At 47.2% G+C, this 22,405-nt stretch overlaps 1 protein-coding gene across 1 annotated transcript in view; it reads right to left on the minus strand.

Moving 5' to 3' along the window:
- The window catches only part of LOC108573951 (homeobox protein homothorax), a 506,295-nt gene that overhangs the window by 290,271 nt on the left and 193,619 nt on the right, over positions 1–22,405 (minus strand). The window contains exon 9 of the mRNA XM_017936443.1: positions 340–348. Within this exon, the coding sequence (XP_017791932.1) occupies positions 340–348 (9 nt within the window). The remainder of the gene's footprint in view (positions 1–339; positions 349–22,405) is intronic.

Raw genomic sequence — 22,405 nt, forward strand, 5'->3', positions numbered from 1 at the left:
GGATCGGTGAGACGGCGATTAAATCGTTTGGCGGACGAGTTTTCTCGAACGGGGCCCCGTGCACGCGGCATGAAAACCGCCTTAACCGGCCGAGACGCGGGAGTTTACAAGTGTAACGAACTGCTTCGTTAATTACGATCATTAAAGTGCGTGCGCGGCAATTGCTGCGCGAAGGGATTTCCGCGCGCGCCGAAAGGATCGGGACTGGATCGTGTCGAGCTTACCGACGATCCACCGGTTGCTCTAGACCAACCGGACAACTCTAAGAACGAAAGAGAGAAAAAAAAAAGAAGAAGAAGGAAAGCTACGAGGGGAGAAAGAATTCGCTTGTCCACTTACCCGTGACGTCTGAAACAAAAGAAAGGGAGAAGCTTTAGTCGAATTTTACTGTATTTCCTTCAAATCAGATTATTTTATCAACTACTTTTTTTTTTCACCGATACGTCGTACGTCGGTCTTTCTTATTTTAATTTAAAACATATTACCGCCTCTCTAACAGGTGTCACTTTACTTTACATTTTCAACGTTGATCTTCCAGTTCTCCCTTTCTTGATCGCTGCCACCGGGTAAGAGAAGCCATTCGTCGAGTGGCATTATGCGCAAAGAAGAAGAAGAAGAAGAGGAAGACAGAGAGAGAGAGAGAGAGGAGAGAAACCGGGGAGAATGCACGGCTAATTCCGGGCTAATTGCATCTCGGCGCTAAAGAGCGTTTCAGGACGAAAAACTCACTTTCCGTGGGCCCGTGCAAAAGGGAATTAAGAGCGCGAATGGCATTCTTCTCGAACGGTTCGCCGCGCGAGGATGAAAGTCGCAATTACCCCGGCCTGGCCGTCGTCGTTCCCTTTACCACCAGTTCTGTAAAAATGTGAAAATCCGTTTCTCCGCGGATCACCTTTTGTCGCGTCTAATTGAAACGTACGACGAAAGACGAGCCCGTCGATTCGCCTGTTTTTCCAGCAACGATAAAACCGAACAACCGGAGCGCAAACGTGAAAGAAGAAGAAGAGGGAACGTTCTTTGAACGGAGTTGAAACAAAACGGAGGGAGAAGAATTGCGCGAGACGCCACAACGTGGAGTAATGAAGCGATTCGTGGGAGCTTCGAAGTGGTTTTAGTCGCGGAAACAATTCCCGGCGATTAGCCAACATACATAGACACACGGTCGAGAGTGCTCGATCGACGATCACTGTGATCGCCACCGCCGATACCAGACAATTACAAAATAAGCGCGACCACTTTAGAGGAGAACGGTATAATACGTGTTTAACACGGCGTCGCCGCGAGAACGGCGTGTTTTCACGGACGACTGACGTCGCGCGGTGCACACAGCTTCTTTCCTATTGTTACACGTTCAGCCTGGCTAGTGAGAAATCGCCAATGATCCCATGAATTATGCCGATTAAAAGGAATACAGAAAGATCGTAACCGCTCGAGCTGCTGACAGATGATTGACGGAGCAAAGGGAGACGTTTAATGTGTCGACGATGGAATACGATCTTTAGAAAGAGATCTATATTAAAATTCCGGACTGTAGGGATTGACGTACAATTTTATAAGAAAGATTGCTCGTAAAGGAAACTAGATTTGATTCTCGTAGTATTGCAAGTTTCCACGATTTCATTTTCACTATGAGACGATTTCAACCCCTAAACATGAATATCAGCAGTTAAAAAGAATACAAAATTTGATTGTCCCTTGTCGATCATATTCTACAAACGTAAGCTCGAAAATTGAAGATCTATACGAACGATCTACACCCTTTTTCATTCCTTCCAGGTGCAACCTTCCTTGTCGCTTCAGGAACTTGACCTTCGACCTTTCACCCCTCGAGTAAAAATCCCCCAAGCATCCGAATTTTTCCACTAATGAAACGAGCACAGCTGAACGATCAGCCGTTAACGACGTGGATCCAGAACCGTCGCCCATTTCACGGACGAGCGGCGTCGATAGCCGTGTCGGCTTTACATAACCTAGAAGCCTGAGCGGTCACTCATAATTCCTCGAGATAATCTCTGCGTGGGCAGGACACGCGGCCTCCCCGTCCCCCGTTCCTCGGCTATCTACGTTCGTCTATCTCTATTTATTATTCCTAGGCGCGACTCGGTGTCTCCGCGTGAGATAGCCGTCGTGAAACGGGTCCGGGAGAACACGCGAGAGAACGGAGCCGTGTGCGTTCTGCCTCGGGATCGTTGCACACACACTCTCTCTCTCTTTCTCGCGGCGTCATTTACATATGTTGCAGCGGTGGTACTCGAGAGAAAGAGAAAGAAACACCGTGGAGATTTTTCGCGGCCTCTACGCCCCGCCTGGTTCGCTCGCGCCAACGGAACCGTGCGCCTCGAGTCGTGTTCGAGCTGACTAACCCATTAGCGCCTTGGCTGCCGATCGACACGGCGAATCGATCGATAAAGGCGCCGGCGACCGCTTCCTGTTGATGCTCCGCCGCCACGATCCTCCGCGATACCAACTCCATTTTCTTTTCTCACTTATCCACGCTGCGGATTTTTCCGACAGACGACTAGAAAGGGGATTTTTCATAAAGATTTAGCTGCTCTTCTTAGATTAACGCGTCGAATACCGCGGTAATTTAAAGGGATTTTTCATTACAGCCACGTAGGGCATCTAGAGAATTGAGAACTATTCTACGGTGCGTGGGTCATCGATGATCCTTTCTTAAGGATTTGTTTTATTGGTCGTGAAAGGGTTAAAGGTGAAACGCACGTGGAGCTCGAAATATTTCAAAGAACCTTGAAAAATGAAAAATAGATACGACATTTTAGATAGGACAGTTTAAGACTCTATTAAGACAGTTTAAGACTTTGAATTATCAAGTGATAGTAAGTACACTGTGATATGAGAATTGCGGTTTGATCTGGGTCTGGGTCGCATGGAGTATTTATGAGACTCGTACTGCAAGGTATATCGCAGTTTAAATTAAGATTGTTCTTCGATCCTATCACCTGGTAACTGATCCTATGCGATACCTAGCGGGGAAGCAAAAATAGCCCGCTACTAAGTTATCGATTATTAATTAACATTCCTCGCTGTGTACACAAGTGGAATGTCCTTACGGTCTATTATCCTTTGTGAAACAGACTATGAAGTGTAAAAATTCCAGCTCGCTCTTAAAGCGGACCTATTAAAATTGCCGGCTAATTAATGAAATTACTACCGAACGTACGGTAACAGAGAGAATTCCACCGCGTCGCCGGATAATTCGGTGGAGAAGCATCGGGTACCAGACAGGGTGTAAACGTAAAGTGCGCGGAACACACACGGGTGTCTTAAATATAGCCGAAAGTTATGGAGACAGGTCGGGGGTGAAAATTGGCGGCGCGTCTATAAAACGACGCGAGGATCCGAATAGTCCGCGCGATGAATGACACGATGACACGGAACGAGCGCGATAAATCCACCGGTAATCGTTCCGACGCTGCCAAAAGAGGCCCCCCTCGTTTGAGCGCCGCGACGTCCACCGACGTATTCATGGATCGTCTCTGACCGACCGTTTCGAAATCGCCGTCGAAATCGTTGAACGAGGTCGATCTCCCGGTACACGCTTCTTTCTTCTTCTCTTCTTTCTCCTATATTCACCGCGACGAATCGAGATTTTCAAATTTACCAACACACCTCTGTCGCCGTGTGACGCACGCGCGATCGTAAAATTGTCACCGAAGTTTCTCATCCTTTCGTAATTTAACGATCTTCGGTGAAATTTCGTAGTCAAAACAGATACGGTGTTCTTTTGGGAATATGAAATAATTCGAAAGGGTTAATAACGTCGGTAGAATTGTTTTTTCACAAAGAATCTTCCGCTCGGGGAAGAAAGAATACACCGAGAAATGAATTCGAATCGTGTCCCAAGGAGAAACCCTCTCAGTCGTGCAATCATCGAGGCAGTCGAGAGCAGCCATCAAAACCGCGGCAGGACATTTTTCGCGACGGATACGCGGCCGATAAGGGCCAATTAAAGGTTCGAATCGCGCGGTTCGATCTCGCGTACGGAATTCCAGCGCGGAGGGGTCGCGCTTTCTCGCTGTCTCGACGCAGCTCTTTTGCAGCGGGCCCGAGCGAAAGAAGAGAACGACGAACGAGGCAGGAACAAGCTGGCCGAATTTTCGAGATGGTTTCTGCCGATCTGGGCTTAATTTGTAGCACGTTCTTGCCGCTGGGGGTGACGAGAGGCTGTTCCCTGTCTCTCTCGTTCCCTCTGTTTCTGAACGGTCCGATCGTCGGCGTTCGCCGGTTAGTTAGCGCGAGTCCAGGCGGCTGTTGATGGTGCGTCGCTTCTTGCCCCGTCTCATTTTTGCCGCTAAAACATCGTCCCTAATTAATCTCCGCGGCCCCTCCCGAACGTGGGGGCCGCCGCTAATATGGACGAACGGTGACAATGGCCGGGAGAGAGACTGGAATCCGCCGAATCCAACACGCCTCGATGCCGTACGAAAAACCAGCCGGGGCCGTTTAACACCGCCTCGAAGAATCAGGGATCGCGCCTAATGGGAATTTGTGAGTCCCGGAGAAAACGTACGAGCCGCACTTAACGTCTCACTTCGACGTACTGTTATACGAGCCACCAGCTATATCAAACACACTTTCAACCACGTTGGATACCAACATCGAGGCGCCGATTAATTGCTCCAATTAAACAGGAGATTCGCACCGGTAATCGAACTGTGTCGAAATTTATCAACATTTCACGGGAGCACCGTCGAATTAACGGACATAAACTCTCGATGCGTTTTCCACGATGATCGCGAGTGGAATTTGAATGGGATTGTTCGTGCGGGGGAACTGGACGAGATCGGTTCCCATGGATCGAGGAGAGAGGTTAGAGAGAAGAGACGCGAGAGAGGAGCCCAGCTAGAGTAGTCAGGCACGAAGCCAAAGATATCCATGGGACGTGGGTTCGCCGGCAGCAAGAGGAAAAGCAGAGGCCAGCCAGCCAGCCAGGCAGCCGGTTGGCGATCGTCGGTCGGATCGTTTCTGAGGGACACCGAAAGACACCGTGAAACGCGAGCACGTCGATCCGCGCGCGCTTAAAGGGGGTCGCCGCGATCGCAAAAAGACAAACGCGAGCCACGGGCTCCAGTTCCTTTTTAAGTCTCGCTAAGCTAGCGCCGCTCGTTTCTGGTATCCCGTGCCTCCAATTCCCGGGAGTCAATCAACCGAGTCAGCCGCGACCGGCTGGCTAAGCGACTCCTATATACGCCACGGGAACCAGCCGGTCGGGACACGAAGGGACGGGAGAAAGGGAATCGCCACTTATTCTCTTTACATTCCCCTTAACAAATTTCCAACGGCAAAAACTCGTTATGCCCGTTCGAGGCCCGACGCCTCCCTGTACAACCAGCCTCGATACGTCTGTCTCTCTCGGTTTCTCCCTTTTCCATCGCAGCTTCCAACTGTGTGGGGAACCGAAATTTCCCTCTGCTTTTCCGCGCGGGGGCCACTTTTTAGAAGGTTTCCTTCGATGTTATTTTCTGAGAGAGTGAAATTTTTCTTTCGGATATCGAAAGTTAGCCCTTTGTCTATATAGGTCAATTTTTTTTCTCAACCCCTTCGATCCCAAGGGACCCATTCGAGTCATGTACCCAGTAGCCCAGTAGCCGTCGAAAATTTTATCTAAATATGCAGAAATGTTTTTAATTAATTCACCTTAGGCCAGTAGTAAAAGGGTTGAACTAAGTCTAAATTTCTCTCAAATATGCACCGCCGTTCATAAGCATTATTATATTCGATTTTGTCGTCAAAGTGAGTGCCTCTTATCAAGTGTCTCAATACTTATTAAAAGCACACGAGTTTACTGTGACCGCATTTACGAGTCCGTCGTGGTGAAAGGGTTAAAAATACTAATAGCAGCGAAGCAATAAGAGTCCCGAGGATCTATGTGGGTGGCGCTAGATCGTCAGGAGGAAAACTGGAGGCTCTAATGCGCGTAATTAATGCGATCCAGCCAGTGTGTTCGTCGGACCATGACAAGTGACAAGGACTCCAGAAGCGTTCATCTCCCATCGTGTCGCTGCTTCGTTGCCTCTTCTCCGCTCTTTTAAATGCCCCCAACAGCTTCTCGTATTTTTCAAATCAACGCTGAACCTACTTTATGACGCTGATGTAAATCGACAAGTCGAAGAGCCTACTTTCTCTCGGGTTATAGAGGATCTTCGAAGAAGCTGAGGATTCGTTCTATTAATGTCAACGATTATCCAACGGAAGAATCGTTGGCAAACATAGTTGACCCTTGCGTGTACGAGAAATATTTCTGACTTCACTTCGAAACAGACGGGAAGAAAATTGTAATTTCAGTCGGCGTTTGAAAATTATAAATTCATATCGAGATTGCCGCTGTACGAATCAACGTTCTACGAGTATTCTGTTGTTCGCTGCTCGATTATACAGGGTGAACCGCGTAACGTGATCACGTTAAATTATCCCGTTGTTAGGGGATCGATCGAAGTGTCATTTATTTCGCGTAGTATGCTTCAAAGAGGCCTTTAAGATGATTACAGCATACTTCACTGAAGGTTACCTTCGCTTTTTCCATAGATAAACCTCAGATAGAGAAGAAACATATCTGCTTACGTAAAAAAATGATAGATTTAATCTAGAAAATTAAAAAAAAAATCTTTAACAAATTCACTGCCACGTTGGTCACCTGTGACTGGAGGGCCTCAAATCTTTAGAATAATTAAAGTAAAACGAACATCGTCGACTAAAAATTTCGAAAATCATGGCAACCTAAATTATAACTAAAATTAATAATAATAATAGAGTACAATATAATACTATGCTTGGAATAGTGTAAGTGTCAAACACCGTTACAAAATTAAAAAAGAAAATCTATCAGTCCACTAACAATAAGAAAACAATTTAAAGCACGATCACGTTACTAGGCTCACCCTATATATACACACATATACCCGACTTAAAGTCTTCCTCGAAAAGCGTCCACCGTTCGACAATTTGGTTCGTGAAATCGTCGGAATCAGAAGACGAGATGGAACCGGATGAACCACTAGTCGGAACGAGTCTAAACTCGAGCATCGAAACTAGGTCGACTTTTTCGTGTCGGTCTGGACCGGGCAGAGGCAACGAACCAAACCAAGAGGAGGGCGTCTCCGGAGCGTCGATGAGCGGCTAATTGGTGTTCTATGAATTTGACGGCGATTACCGCGAAACCACTACCACCGGCCACTGGTAGACTCTCGCTTCTTGCTTGTCGAGCTGCGAGACAGCGGCGACTGGAGACTCCCGCCGGCTCGCAGCGTGGAATTTTAATTATAAATTAGTTGATTAACTCAATAGTGTTTTTGCCGGTGGCGACAGTGTCCTCCTCTCGGAGATACGCAACGCGTATACGTTTTATGCCGGTGCACGGGTCTCGCGAAGAAACGTCAACCGTACAGGGGTTCTCTGAATGAATAATCGGAATCTGACCGTGCATTTTTTTTTTTTTTTACAACTGAAATTCGCCGTCAGGAAGAACTGTTCGAAATTGTAATTATCGAGTGTATAGGTAATTTACTATTTATTTTAATTCACACGCGTGAAGAGGTAGTTCAGGTAATTTGTGAGAATTATTTCACCGTGAAATTCAGCGTTGAAATTGCAATCTTTTTTAATACACTTGGGGAAGATAATTCGCAAAAGTGACATTCGCTTGAATAAATTGCGAAATTCACCGTTCACTATTCGCCACTTAAATTAACAATTTTTTCAATACACTTGAAAAGCTAATTTGTACCCGCTTATCGAAGTGCCGTTCGCTCTGAAACAATTCGACAAGAAACAGCGGAGTACTTATTCGCCCGTGGAAGTAGGCACAGAAGAAAATACGACGGGAACGATACAAAAGATGGCTGTGAACAAGCAAGAAGTGTTCGGTGTTACGAGGCCCGAGATAGAGAAAATTAACCGCGCATGAATAGTCATCGGTGTATGAATATTACAAGTCTTATATGTCGCAAGATCGGCGTAATTGAATTTTCCGTATGACGCACGTTGTTGTGCAAGAACTTGAAACGCGTACTTACGTACTTGATATTTTCACTGGCAGTCTCTACTCGAACCTCTTACCTTCTCCGACCAACACTAAACGTTTCCATATTCAACGAAACGTCGCGTAGAAGGAAAGAAAAACAAAAAAAAAAAAATAAAAACACGCGAATTTTTCTCTTTTCAACCCTTTCGCCGAGCAATTTGAAATTTCATTGGCAAAATAACGGTTCGAAAACGCGACGCTCCAGGCTCTGGAGAAGTTTGGCGCACGACAGGTGCGCACGGAGAGGTTTGCGTGCACGTAATTCCGCGGCCGCTGTCACGACTCGCGGCGGCCGCTATTACAATTCTCGCGGTATTTTTCACGTGGCGGAAGCAGAAGGCGGGAAAAACGAGGGAGGAACGAACGAAGTTGAGAACCAGCGACGATCCGTGGATACTTACGTCCGAGAGAGCCCGGCAAACAGGAGAAACACAATGGCCGCGAGAGGATGCGGCCGCGTCGATGCCCTCTCCGCCGTCGTTGGCACGCACAGCACGCGGGAATGCGTTTTATTTCATATTAAATAAAATTTTCGGACCGGCCTGGCCTGGCCTGGCCACCGACATTTCACGGACCAGCTTCTCCCCTCTGACTCGATCATCCAACGATCGTGGAACGCGATCAACGTGGATCAGACGGATGTCTTGATACCGAGCACGATACTCGACCGAACGATACATATATATATATATAGCAAAAAGGGAATTTTTAAAGGTTTCGGGACGATCGACTACTTGGTGCACACACTGGCAAAACATTGTGAAAAGGATAAACTGCGGGTATTTTTCAGCGATAGAAATATAACAGTTTGCGCGGCCATGAACTCGGGTACAGTTGGTGGAAGAAATATTTCGGACGCTGAGGAGCAGATATGACGAAGGTAGAAGTGTTGAGGGGTTATATTAAATAAATTACTCGTGTGGAGTATGATAAATAATTATACTTTAGAAGATGTTCAGGCAGATGTAGACAAGACGGGCGCACAATTAGAACTGCTTACGGAGCGTGGTGACAGTGTGCACTTTTATACCTGGGGTGTTCGCAGGCATCCCCAAACCATATTTATCGGACGTGTCATAAACCTACCAATATTCTAGGATGTCGATTTTTCCACGCAGTACTCATAAACAATTTTGCTTCAACAGTTAGTATTAACCCCTTAACTTGCACGCTCGAGTTAATTCGAGCGCGCTAAACAGGCCAAACTGTGCACACTCGAGATAATTCGAGCGGCGTTGTATTTGATGCTGCTATAATTTTTCACACTCGAATATATTCGAGAATTGAAAATAACAATGTGAAAGCTAAGAAAAAGAATCGTGTTATTGATATTTATCATTTACATAGGATTGTAAGCTATAATACTTATTTATTCGAAAATAAAATATAGCCTTTTTCCATGGAACAAAAGCGCAGTATATCGAAATTGTCCACTAAAAGAAAAGTTGAATCAGGAGTGATAACAAATGGAAACCTTTTTTTTATTTTTTTGCCAAAACAATGTTCTAAAGTTTGTTTTTTTTACATTAAAAAAATTGATTTTTTTTGGCCGGTTTTTTTCAAAAAAACTGTGCGTTAAGGGGTTAATATTAACATCGAGAAGATGAGTAATAACGTGTCTGAATATTTTTGTAACAGTAATTGAACGTAATTATGATTAACTTGTATCAAAATGTCATATGGAAGAATGCATTAAAGTAACGATATCTAAATCATAATAAACGATGTTTCGTATTAAAAAAGCATTAACCTGATCCTTTTATAATTAACCAAGATACATCGCTGAAAAGTCAAACTTATTCTTAATGTGTGAATATTTCTGTGAGTAATATAATTTTGATATGATTTACTTTAAAAAAGAAATTGAAATAGCGTTTCTGCGCGATGGATCTTCGTGTGATTGTACGGTTCGAATTTACGTTGGATTAGTCACGAGTGGAATATCGAAAGGACGTTGAAAGATCGAGTACCGTACGGTGGAGAAAGTAATTAACGCGGAATTTTTGGTGTGGCGTAAACGAAAGATTACGAAGGGTAGAGACGAAGAGGATTCGATTCTAATTCCAGAGTCTATTTCACCGGACAAAACGGAGGAAAAATCGCCGCGAGAGGAGAGGCTGCTTAAACTCGTTTTATTATCTTTTCCAATTTAGCGCCGACAGTTCTTGCGCCGGCGGAACGTTCTCCGAGGAATTGCCGGGGAAGAAGCTGGGCGACCGGTCGTCAAGACGTTGTAATCGACTGTAACTACTAATTAAGCCGAGCCACGTATCCATTCGCGTTACATAACACGATGCAGCATTCTCATTATTAATTTCATAAATTAACTGGAAGCGCTGTTTCACTCTCTCAATTCCTTCAATTCGACCGAGTCACTTGGCTTTTTGCTACGATTCTGGCTCCTCCTTCTATTAACCCTAGAATCCACAAGCTGTTGCCGGGCTTCGTTTCAAATTTCAAGGATTCATCGAATTTCGTTTAAACAGAAATAAATCAATAAGGTAGATGATTCGTTTAATCGTTGAATAACAAAGTTTCAAAAAATAGGTTCAGAAAGTTTAAACAAAATTTTGGATCTTTAGGGTTAATTTTAACACATACGTGCTTCTCAGAAATTATATTAAACTTTGGAATTAACCTCGATTCATCGTGAACGAGAAGTATTAGGTCGCGCAGTATGAAATGTTGCATTCGTCTTAAATGGCGCCTAATACTAACTCTTGGATACCTTAACCCTCTATGACGCCGTGTCACTGGGAAGTTACGTATCCATTTGTCTGTATTTTATAGTCTCCTTCTGTTTCTTTATTGCTGTACTTGTTGCACTATTACATTGCCGGCCAATTTTTCTGTATTTACTCTTGCCTCTTCCAGCAAGATGTAAAATTGTAATTAACCGTAATTTTTCTTCTCGAGAACGAAGGAAAATCAGAGTAGAGGGTTAACGGTAATTCAACGAGAAGTTAACACGAAATAATAATACTGCTCGAATAGTGATTGCACAGATCAATTTGCGAATGATTTCATACTGCATAATCTAATACTTCTTAAAGACGTTTCTGTCAGAAAAGGAATTAACTCGAGATAACTCGGAACTTCCCAAAATCAAACTAATCACAGCTCGAATAGTAATCACTAAGATCATTTTGCGAATGATTTCATAAATACACGACTTGATACTTCCTAAAGCTACGAAAGAAAGACGTTTCATATTTTCCACCAAAATTGCCTTTGACCGAAAAATTTGCGGAAACCAGAGACGACGATGGCTTCTGGCGAACTAGAAGCCAGTGACTGTAAGGCAAAAGAAGAACGGAGCCACCATGCGTCCAGAGACGAACGGAATCACAAATTAGGCACGAGGTCCTCGCGGGTCAAAAGATGTCCTGGCTCGCATACCGAGCGCCGCAGAGCCGCAACCACGGCCGCGCCGCCGCCGTGGCAAAAAAGTAGAAAACTGGTGACCCGGCTGCGGGGCCCTGGTCCTGCCGTTCGCCTCGGAACCACCATACTTTTTGCCGACACTCCGCGTGTACGAGAACGAACTGTGTCCGGCGCGAACGTCAGCAGAATGTAAAATATGCAACACGCCGGCTGGCTCTCGCCGCCTCCACCTCTCCCCGCTTCGCACGGAAGCCTCGAACCGCCATACGCGTCTCACATGAGGATTTCATGTTTGTAATTTAGACAATTTTTTCAGTTTCTTCTTTTTTCCCTTTTTCTAAGTATTCTTGTGCTAATATCTGGGCCGGAGAACGAGATCGCGAGCGGAGTTTAACGCTCAATTTCACTTTTGAAATACTAATTGTCAACTAAGTGAGATGGAATAGAATCGGTGGTGTTTAAAACAGTAGAAAAGAAATTTTAAGGAAAAACGTGAAATTTGCAAATGCAGTGTTTTGCACCTGAAGAATCTCCGCTTTCTTTAGGAATAGGGTGCATTGTCCCTCCCGAGCTTATTTTGTTTTTTTAATGTTTTCTAGATCATCTGAATTCTTTTCCTCCGTAGAACCCACTTTTTCCTGCACAGCGCTGTATTTTTATAACCGTGGAATGATTTTGATCGTGGAAAATGACATTATCGTTATCATCGATATGAACTGAAGATTGATAAGCTGAAATCAGCACGAAATCCAGCAATTTCGAAGTTTACTACCAACAGCAGTTGGCAACCATAGTTGAGAAAACTCCAGTCGTTCCCTTAACACCACAAGAAGTCGCAAATTACCGCGAATTCTTTCGAGCGAACGGAACGACGATCCACGAATCCTCTCCTCTGATTCGCGAGAACGCGCAGCGGTGTGTCTCGCGGTGGCAGCCTCGCGGCTTCCGGGAACTCTTACCCGCGGTAAATAAGAAATCAATTATAGCGGCGTTAGCGCGAAAATACCAAGCTGATCGCTAGTATCCCTCGCATACTCCGAATTTACACGCGAGGATTCATTCCTGTTGCGCGGCACAGCGGGGTTAGGAGCGCGCGATTGCATCGCTCGCGACGGTTTTGCCGGCATTCCACGCGCGTCTGCTTGCGCTAACCCGCTCTTAGCGCGAGGAATCCGCGTATCGAGAGCCCACGGCCAGAACAGACAGCCTCCGCTCCTAGAAGGGGAAAACCGGCACGAGGGAGTATCGAAAGGAGGCGACTAGTTTCTTCTTCGCGTTATTATCTCTACGGGTAAGTGGCGCGCGAGCTCTCGCGTTAGAGTGGCGACGACGACGACGAGGCGTCCGCTTAGTTATGCGGGGATACTTGTACGTTGTATACTAATGATTCCCGGAGACGTTCTTTACGATTTGGTAGTTTTACGAGCGACCGTTTTTTCGCCAACACCGTCGCGCCGTGCCGCCTGGTAACGAACCGAAGAACGATCGACACACGGAGAGACACACCGGGTAACGGAGAAAGAGGAGACCCTCTCTCTCTCTCTCTCTCTATTCTGTTTCTCGCGAGGAGGATTCCACGATGGTGAAACGGGCGTATCGAAGCCAGAGAGACCCGGTGCACGATTGAAGAGGCAATTAGCCACGAGACTGGCGTAGCACCCTAACGATCTCGATGAATCTTTTCCGCGACTCTGAAATTTTACGACCGGCTACTTTCTGCCTCGAACTCGCCTAGAGTCCCAGGACTCGTCCTCCTCAACTCGCCACACTCTCTCTTGCTCGGGTTCACCAGCTTCTCCAGTGGTAAGAATTAGAAGGCACAATGAAGATTGTCATTCGATCTACGCTTTCATGAATTCTCAGGGAAAGAAGCTTCTTCGTAGAGGGTCTTCTCTCGATGCAAAATAATGGCACCGACTTGTATCGAGGTTTCCACGTGTAAGACTGTCTTTCTAACCGAAACGATTATACCAGTCTGGAGACTGGTAACGACTAGAGAAGAGTCCTGTTGGATCGATCACCGGATTCGACTTGATAAATTCTTTCGGAGCGTGCGCGCGTTGACGTGGCCGCGAAACGATCCTCAGCCGGAACAACGTGTTCGTGGTACGGAGAGTTGGTCGTGATATCTCGCTCTCGCTGTACAACCATCCTACTCTTATCCTCGCCGACGTTCCGCTACACCCACGCCATGGCCATTCGCCTTGATGGTGGCCATACCATTACATGACTTTTGATCGCCGGCCGTTACCCCGGGTATGTGCAGTAGGTATTTGCATACCTAGTTTGTCAATGTTGCATCGACGATCTTTAAGGGCCGGTACACATCGCGGAGACTCGTGGCTGGCTGGCGTCGGACACTGCTACAACGACGACGACGAGGAAGACGACGACGAGTGGTCGTGTAACGAGATACCGAGGCGATTTCACACGCGCATGCAAATCCCCTCCAGGATCGAGTTATGTCGGCTGGGCTCTCCTGCCGCGGCCAGAACGAAAGGATCCTTGGCTTTCGTGGAAAGAGACGAGCGGAGAGAAGGAAAGAAAAAAAGGATCGAGTCGCTGACACGCCTCGCTTTCTGCTCGGATAGATGTTATCCGGCCTGACCGTGGGAAACGCCGCTTTTCACTGTCAACTCGACGAGTTTCGCGAAACACGCGGCTTTCTGGGCCATCCGGAGACCCACTTTGATTTTTGAAATCTCGGGAGGTTCGGGATCTAGGAGAATTCGCGGCAGTTTGGAGTGAATATGCCGTGTGTACTGGTTTCTGGGCCATCAGGAGACTCACTTTGTTTTTTCAGCTCTCAGAGAAGCCTAGGATTTAGGGGAATTATGGCGATTATGACAATTGTTTATATTAAAAATTTTTTAAATCGAATTTCTCATTTTTCTAAAAAAAAAGAAATAGGTTCACATTACAAGAGCAAGGGTTTCGTGAAATACCTTGCTACGTAATGACAAACTATATGCACGACATAGGCCACTTTCGTATATTTATATGAGAACACAGTTTAAAACTGGAATAGAATAAATTTCAAACTACAACACTTAATCTCTAACACAACTAACGTCACAGTACTCGAAGCTACAAAAACCCACTACAATTGAAATTTCATTGAAACAACTTTCACGCCAACTACACCCAACGAAACCTTAATATTAGAAAAAAATTGCCAAGGAACGTCAAGAAGGTCTTCGATACCGCGCCGCTCAGATCGGGCGGATGATAACAGCAAGGACAGACGGACGCGCGACGTGGAGGAGCGAAGAAGAAGAGTCAGTCCGGTCTTCTCGCGGTCCTCCGGATCTCTCGAGGCCGAGAAAGCGATGGGAGGACGCGGCTGGGGTGCGGGGGAGGCGAGCAAAAGGAGACGGGTTATCATTAAGTGAAATGCCGTGTCCACTATCTCTCGGCGCTCACGCGGCTACGCCACGAGCAGGACTCGTTTCCTTCGTTCCTGGATATCTTCCTAGCGGGGATAATCCCTCCGTCGCGTAGGTTATTAATAAGGCCGCCGCTATCTAACGCAATTAGACGCAAAATCCTCCGGCCTCTTGTTGCGTGGCACTCACGAACCGCCGCGCGAAGATATCGCGAAAGCGAACAACCGTTCCCTCCCGGTTTCTCCGACCTCTTCTGTTTCAACAACCTCGCTGTGTCTCTCTTCTGTATTACGAAGAAACACTATTTACGCGGGGAACGAGGTTCCTTATTTATGGTCCCGGCCCCGCGACCGCCAATAAAAGCCTTTCTATTCCGTGGTTATCTGAAAATTCGTGGTTTATTGGCTGTTCCCTGACACGGGTTAATTCGCTTTGATTTGTTCCCTACGGCTACCACCACCACCACCACCCGGCGATTAAACCCGGTAGAGCCGGTTTTTTCTTCTTTCTCTTTTCTTTCTTTCTCCTCCACGTTTCACTTCCTTTACGGCGGAACCATAATTGTAGCGGAGTGTGCTCTTCTCTAGCTGTAAGTTGAGTTCTATACTCTGTCGGAAGAGAGGCAGGAGGAAAAATTGGAAATAACCGGAGCCTGAAGATCAAGATACCGACCACGGAACGATCATCGTTGCCCGCGTCATCGAGCAGATACCATCTCGCGACAGTCGGGAGCCGACCTTGCCACCGGCCTGTGGAAAACGCTCGAATCGCCTCCACTCTGGGTAATTAACGTGGGGTCTCTTCGTGGGGATCGATCGTTAATTTAGTTAGAAAGAAAAAAGAGAAGGTTTAATAACGCTGTTAGACAGTGTCGATTTGTGAAATTTGAGTTTGTCGATTGGTTACTTATAGTGCAGCAGGAGTATTGGTAATTTGGAAATTGGAGATTGAGTTTCTTCGAGCACACAGACCGATATTTGAACTCTTAATGAAATTCCTTTCCGCGAGTGAAAGTCTAACCCGTAATAAATAGACGATTAATTTTAACCTTCGAGAAGCGCGAAACGGAGTTAGCAAGTTATTCGATTAACTTCAGGAAGCATGCTTTATTGAACGAGCCGCGTTCTATATTTTCGTACCGGACGGAAAATGGATCGAGTCCATTGACCAACTGAGTTAAACGTGAACCAGCATCGATAATCGTATCAACGAGGAAAATCGCTCGAAATGGAAGGTTCATTTCTATGATTGAAGCTTCGTGTAGCTATCGCGATTCCCCGCTTCTTCTTCCCCCTCGCGCTTCAATTAGGAAACATCACGAACGGCGATAAAAACGATCTTCTACGAACAACAGATTCGAAATCCACTTGCGTCGTTCGAGAGACGAACGAGAAAACAAGAGAAAGAAGCAGAGATACACCTACTCAATATTCATCGTTGAAGGAACATAAACACCTTCGAGCCTCTATCCCATCCCCGAGGTATCGAAGCAAAAGCAACACTTGCGCGTCCTCGAAAAACAAAACTCTAACGCTCTTCTCGCAATGGCACTTTGAACTATGAAATGTTGGCAAAAAGGGGGAAGAGGAGAGAGAGAGAGAGAGAGAGAGAGAGAGAGAGAGAGAGAGAGAGAGAGAGAGAGAGAGAGGAAGGAAACTTAATGAACCTCTTACGAGGTCCAATAGAATCGAGGCTCTGTCAAATGTACTGCCGATTATTTTGCCCCGCGACCAACCGAGCAAAAGCAATCAGACCCCGGTTCGCCGAAGGATATTGACGAACGAGCGAACGAGCAACGCCGTGGCTACGGTGGAACAAGGAGAAGAACAGGCAATACGAGGAACAGGAGGACAGGCAAAAAGACGAAAAGACATTTCTAGCGCATCATTACGACGAAGCCGCGAGTGGAGAGAGCTAGTTACCGGAGGTGTCTCCTCGTAAACACTCGGGCATTTACATAACGAGTGACATCTGCCGGCCCAATCATACACACCACCGAGAGGTTAATGCCGCAACTATACCACTCTGCGTGCCACACTGTCTGCCTGGACTGGTCTTCGGCCTCTCTCGCTTGCGCTACCATCTCTCTGAGCAACGCTCTCTTCGTACACTCCTCCAGCCATGTGTGCCAGCTTTGCTCTCTCTGCCAGAGGATTTTATACACTTTCAGGATTATTCGTGTCATTTCTGAGCTACCTATATTTGACCCTTTCGCGAACAGCGAGACGCGTATACTCCACTTGAGAAATTTGGGAAAATGAGAAAAAATGATTCGGTAGCGAAAGGGTTAACATGAAATTCTGCAACTCTTGATTGGCGCCTAATACGAATCCTGAGATCGTTTCGCGTTCAATCGAGGAAAGCTGGTTACCGAAGGACAAACGTTCATCCCCGTGAACTGGACATTCCTTCGAGCATACCAGACGATTCTCTGGATTCTTTCAAGGTCGTGCCTCTCCTCTAGCTGACCAAGGATGGTCCTGCAGAGGCTCCTCCGCGACGGTCGTTATAGCCACGTAGCAGACGCGACCTAATTTGTCGCTGGAGGTCGGTTAATTGGAGACAAAGCCACGGACGGCTCCTTTTCTTTTTCTACCTCTTTGCCCTCTCGCGATCGCGTCTCACGTTTTCTTCGACCGGCTTGTTTTCACCGCAAGCTCCTCCTCGATCCCTCCGGCTTCTCAGTCCAAGATCGGTCGCTCTCTCATCAGGCCAAGTATGAAACGCACCGGCTCCTCTCTTTCGTAATCCTGGAAGGCGGTGGCTTTTTGCCGGTGTCACCTGTCGCTCGGGCAACCGCCCTCGATCCTTTATTCCGATCATCGGCCCCGATCCCCTGTCATATTTCTTGCCGCGTGCGCTCCTCGACGGGCCAATTTACCGAGCCCAAATTTTTCCCGACTTTGCGTCTATTTGCGCTTCCGTGAATCGTTCCTCTCTTTCACGGGCGAAACGATTAAATGGTATTAAAGACACTAATCAGAACTTTCGCTAAAAACTGTGAATCTATGAATTCAACCTATTCAAACGTTCCACTGAAACTTGCAAAAGAATTCCCCGCAACAGCGTGCCACCAAACTCGATTAAACCCCGCGAACCACCCGTCCACCAGACACACTCGACTACACCGAACACTGGACAACCTTCCGTGTCTACGTGGCACGCTGCGTAATATCACCATCGAGGGAGGAAAGGTGAAAGGACGAAACGGCGAGTCGCGTACGCGCGAAGACACGCGAGAGAAATTACGAGCAGATTTACCGCGAGTGGCCGGCTGAAAATAAACATCGCGCCGCTACAAATCCTCCACCAACCCTCTCTCTCTCTCCCTCTCTGCTCATGCTGTAGCTGTTCAACGTATCCAGCCAGAGAGATAGAACGAAGGGAGGTGAAGGGGGAGAGGAACGGGCGGTCGGGGCGGGTGTGGCAACATATAATTACAGTAATTAGCGGACAAGTAATTAATTAGGATCGCACGTCGTTTGTTATTTCCCGTGGCAGCGTGGCGCTTACGTACCGGCCGCGAGAACCGATGTGTGCGTGATCCACAGAAGGCACCCGTCCCGGGTACCTGTGGGATACGTGTAACTACCGCGCCATGTCCCTATACGTCCGCGTGCTCGAGGGGTTACGTCTTGATCCCAATTAACGAGCGATTTTTTGCGCGCTCCTGGCCAGTCTGTTGGTCGCTTGGCCAGAGAGAGAGAGAGAGAGAGAGGGGGCGAGCACGAGGCAGCACCCAGCGATCCTGCAAATTGTGCGACCAGCACCAGGCACAAGGGCCTACCCTACCTCCCACCCTCCTCACCTTCTCTCCTCTTGAACACACGATCGATGGATCCGATCGACCGATCGATCGTGGAGAATCGCGGATCGCGACCAGGACGCACCGTCGCCGTTCACCACATTGGGTGGTATTGACGGATCGATATTTACGCGGCCGGTGCACCTTGAAAGAATCCGCTCCCATAGCGGGACGCTCGACTCGCGACCAGATTTATCTCGCCACCGCGACACGCGTCTCTTCGATCTTTTTAATCTTCGATCAATTTGTTTTTTTTTTTTTTTTAATTTTTTGTTAGGAATGAATATCGATAGGGAGAGATTTGTAATTTTGTGAATTTCTCGGATGTGGCGATTTCTTGGCGAAGGGTTCCGCGATTAATTCCGAAGGAAGATTGGACGTGTCGCGTATTTGCCAAGCATTTAGCCGATCCCTCCGCTGGTGAACAGGACGCAGGCAGAGTAGAGAGGAAGAGAGAGAAAGAGTACGGGGGTGTCCACGCACGGCCAGTTTCGCCGGCAATAAACATAATGGCGCGCGTCGTTAATTAAGTGGATTTTCAATCAAGATTCAATCAGTCTCGTTGTAAATGTAAATGCACCGGCCCGGCCCACTCGACCAGGACACATCCCCCTTCCTCCCCTCTTTCAGACTTCACCGCGCCGGTTTATTTGCTCGAAGGCGCGAGGGAAGCTACACGACACATCCTGCGCTCCCGTCTAACGCGTTTCCTGTTGCTATTAAAATTCGCGATGAAACGGAAACTGCGGAATTTAAACGAAGATGTTACATTTTGTCTGTCGTTTGCTGTTTAATTAATTCCCGCTTCCTCTTCAACAGGATATTCAACACCTTCTCATCTATAATATTACAAACCGATCTGAACCATTCTGAATAACTGAATTTTTCCGCGGAAGATAATTACCGAGGAGGATATTCTACGTAGGTAGTGGTGTGATTTTAACGGATAATTTTCTTTAAAGTCCTCTGTAATAGTTGTTTCGGCGATTCTTAGAACGAGATCAAATTCCTGTCCCTTGTTTCTACCTTGAGAAACCACACAAAGGACTCGTACGCATCATCCTTCGGCAATTTCCGCTGGTAGCCAACAGGCCGTACATATTTCAGACTTTCTAAACGGCCTTGCGTCTTGCACACGCGTTTATCCAGCGGAATTATTATTCGCGTGTCGCGCACGGGTCCGCGTTTTTCATTTCCGCGACGGTTCTCCGTTCGCTTGTCCATCATCGTCATCCATATGGATTTATAAGATCGTCGTACGACGCATTCCGGAAGAGAACGTGATACAAAGACGAAAGTGACAAGCGTTCACCGCGGTTGTTAACCCTTTGACCACCTGAGACAATTTTTCCTCCGCTTCTATTTACATATCCTCCTGCTTTTTCATCGTTTCAACCCTTTTAAATTCCAGCGAGTTGCTCGAAACCCTTCTTCGACCCTTTTCAAATTCCACCGAGCTACTGGAAATTTTGCTACGCGGGTCAGTTTACAATTAAACGAGTGTAAGTGTTGATTGAGGTACGAAAGGGTTAAGGCGCGATACCACCAAGCGAGCTCGAAACGAAACGGCGCGTGTACAAATGGACGGTGCACGCACCACTGGCGGCCGGCCACACCTTTGCGTCTCATTGCTCCGGCGTGTAACGACGGCATCAAATGGTACGCGGTTCGAATAATGACGAAACACTCGCGACGGACTCCTCTCTCGCGACGCGTCTGGAATTACCAGTTCCAAGGCATTTTTGCAGACGGCCCGCGTGTGTCACGCCCTCGCGGCCGAGATTTTCGCCAGATGCGATCAACGGGGATAACGGAGCTGGCGATGACGCAATTGACGGTTGTCACTGCTGATCTAGAAGCCTCGAAAGGGTTCTCTGTGTCTGCGAATCTTTCCGAGAGGAAATGGTATCTTATCGTGCTTCGTTTTGCAGTCAGTATCGTTTGGAAGTAATTTCTTTCCAACCTTCCTTTCGTTGACGTCCTGTCCAATTCATCATCGAGCGATGACATAATTTGCACTTCACCATAATTTCCTAACTTCCTCGGACAATTCATAAAAATCTATCAATTTCTCCCTGCTGGAGAGAAATGAGAAATTTCACTCGAAATTCAAAACAAGTGGAAAAAGATTTTACTGAAACATTCCACTATAAAGAAGAAACGAAACGTACAGAAAATTCAATCTTTCAAAGCAACACCTAAGCTACACTATAAATCCTCTCGCAAAAAACCCACCGTTGCGAGGTACCCAATAAGAGATCCTCAAACTTCCACCTCCGATCCATAAATTACCCGAGAATTTCCACATAGAGGAATCCGCGACGTTTCCAGCAGCTCGTCGTACCAGCGCGATCCGCGTCGCATAAAAGAAATCGTCTGTTTCGACACGGCGATAACGACGGTTGCGAAACGGAGCAACAAACGGCGATCCTTCCTGGCTAAAATAGAGCCGCGACCGTGCGAAAGGAGGACGAGAGATAGCACTCGAGCTCGATCGCGGGCGCGAGCAAGGAGCAACGCGTCGCGATACACATTTATCAGCGACATGTACGCGCTCACGGTATCGTAACGCCATAATTCGCGGCCTCGTAAAAAAAGATTCGAGCTGTGCGCGTCGCGCGATTGCAGTGTCGCGGACGGCGGCTCGGTGGATATGCAAATGTCTGCGCTGTGGAACACGGCTGGGGGTCCCGCTACGTCGAGACAAAGTCACAGCGGGATCCATTCTGTTTCGATCCTCGCCTCTAACGCTTCGTCCCGCTCCGCGGTCGACGATCCTGCTCCTCCTCCTCCTCGCTCTCTCGTGACTCTCTGTTCCAATGAAATTTTCCACGACATTGCGTTCGAATGCGATTAAAGCGCGTACAGCGAGCTGATACTCCGTGGAAACGGATGGAAAACGACGTTCTCGCTTCGCTCCCTCCTTTGTGCCTGCTCTCGAACGTTTCGTCTCTTTCTCTCTCTCTCGAGAGAGAGATCCTTCGTTCTCTCCGGCGCAACGAAATCGAATTGCAACATGTACCAGAGAACCCTACGACAAGGACCACGAGTGTGATTCATCGACGCGGAACTCTAGCCTGATTACTTTCTTCCATCCCGGCTACTGTAAGAGGGTGCTTTTTTTCTTTCACGGAACTTGCAACTAAACGTGAAGTTTTCCTTCTCGGAAGAATGAGATTAAGGTGTGTATGAAAATGACCAGAGATACGGAAAATAGGGTAGACAGGTTTCTTTCTGCTCGAAGGAGGACGCTGCCGAGGACTTTTCTCGGGTGACAGTGATGGATGGGCTCTTTGCTGTGACGTCACTGAGAGGTTCACGTTGCTGCTGCAATCTGGGTGAATCAAGTTCACACCGATGTTTCTCTACGATGTAGATATTCTTAAGAAAATGTAAGGAAGATCTTAGGAAAATGGAAATGGGGAATTGTTTAAGGGAGACAGAGAAATCGAGGGTCCGGAGAAGTTTCGCTGAAGCTCTCCGAACCTTTCTACCCTGGTTCCATCGCGAAAACTTTGCACCACGGTGGCATGGGTATCCTAGAAATAAGCGACGACGAGGATATAGGATCGTATGGGGATAGAGTGGCTCGCGGCGGTTCGCCGTTCACCAAGAGCAATATACGCGTCATATATCACCTGGCTGTAGCTAATGCTGCCGGAGAAGGAAGGTGTGCGTGAGGCTATCTGCGCGCCATAAAACACTCGCGCTCTGCTCCAGGAGGGGTTGCTAGCCGCTCGGTGGCGAGTGTCACCACAGGTGCGGACATTCTCATCATAAATACCGGCC

Source organism: Habropoda laboriosa, unplaced genomic scaffold (genome assembly GCF_001263275.1).
Source record: "Habropoda laboriosa isolate 0110345459 unplaced genomic scaffold, ASM126327v1 scaffold156, whole genome shotgun sequence".
NCBI classification, from domain to species: Eukaryota; Metazoa; Arthropoda; class Insecta; order Hymenoptera; family Apidae; genus Habropoda; species Habropoda laboriosa.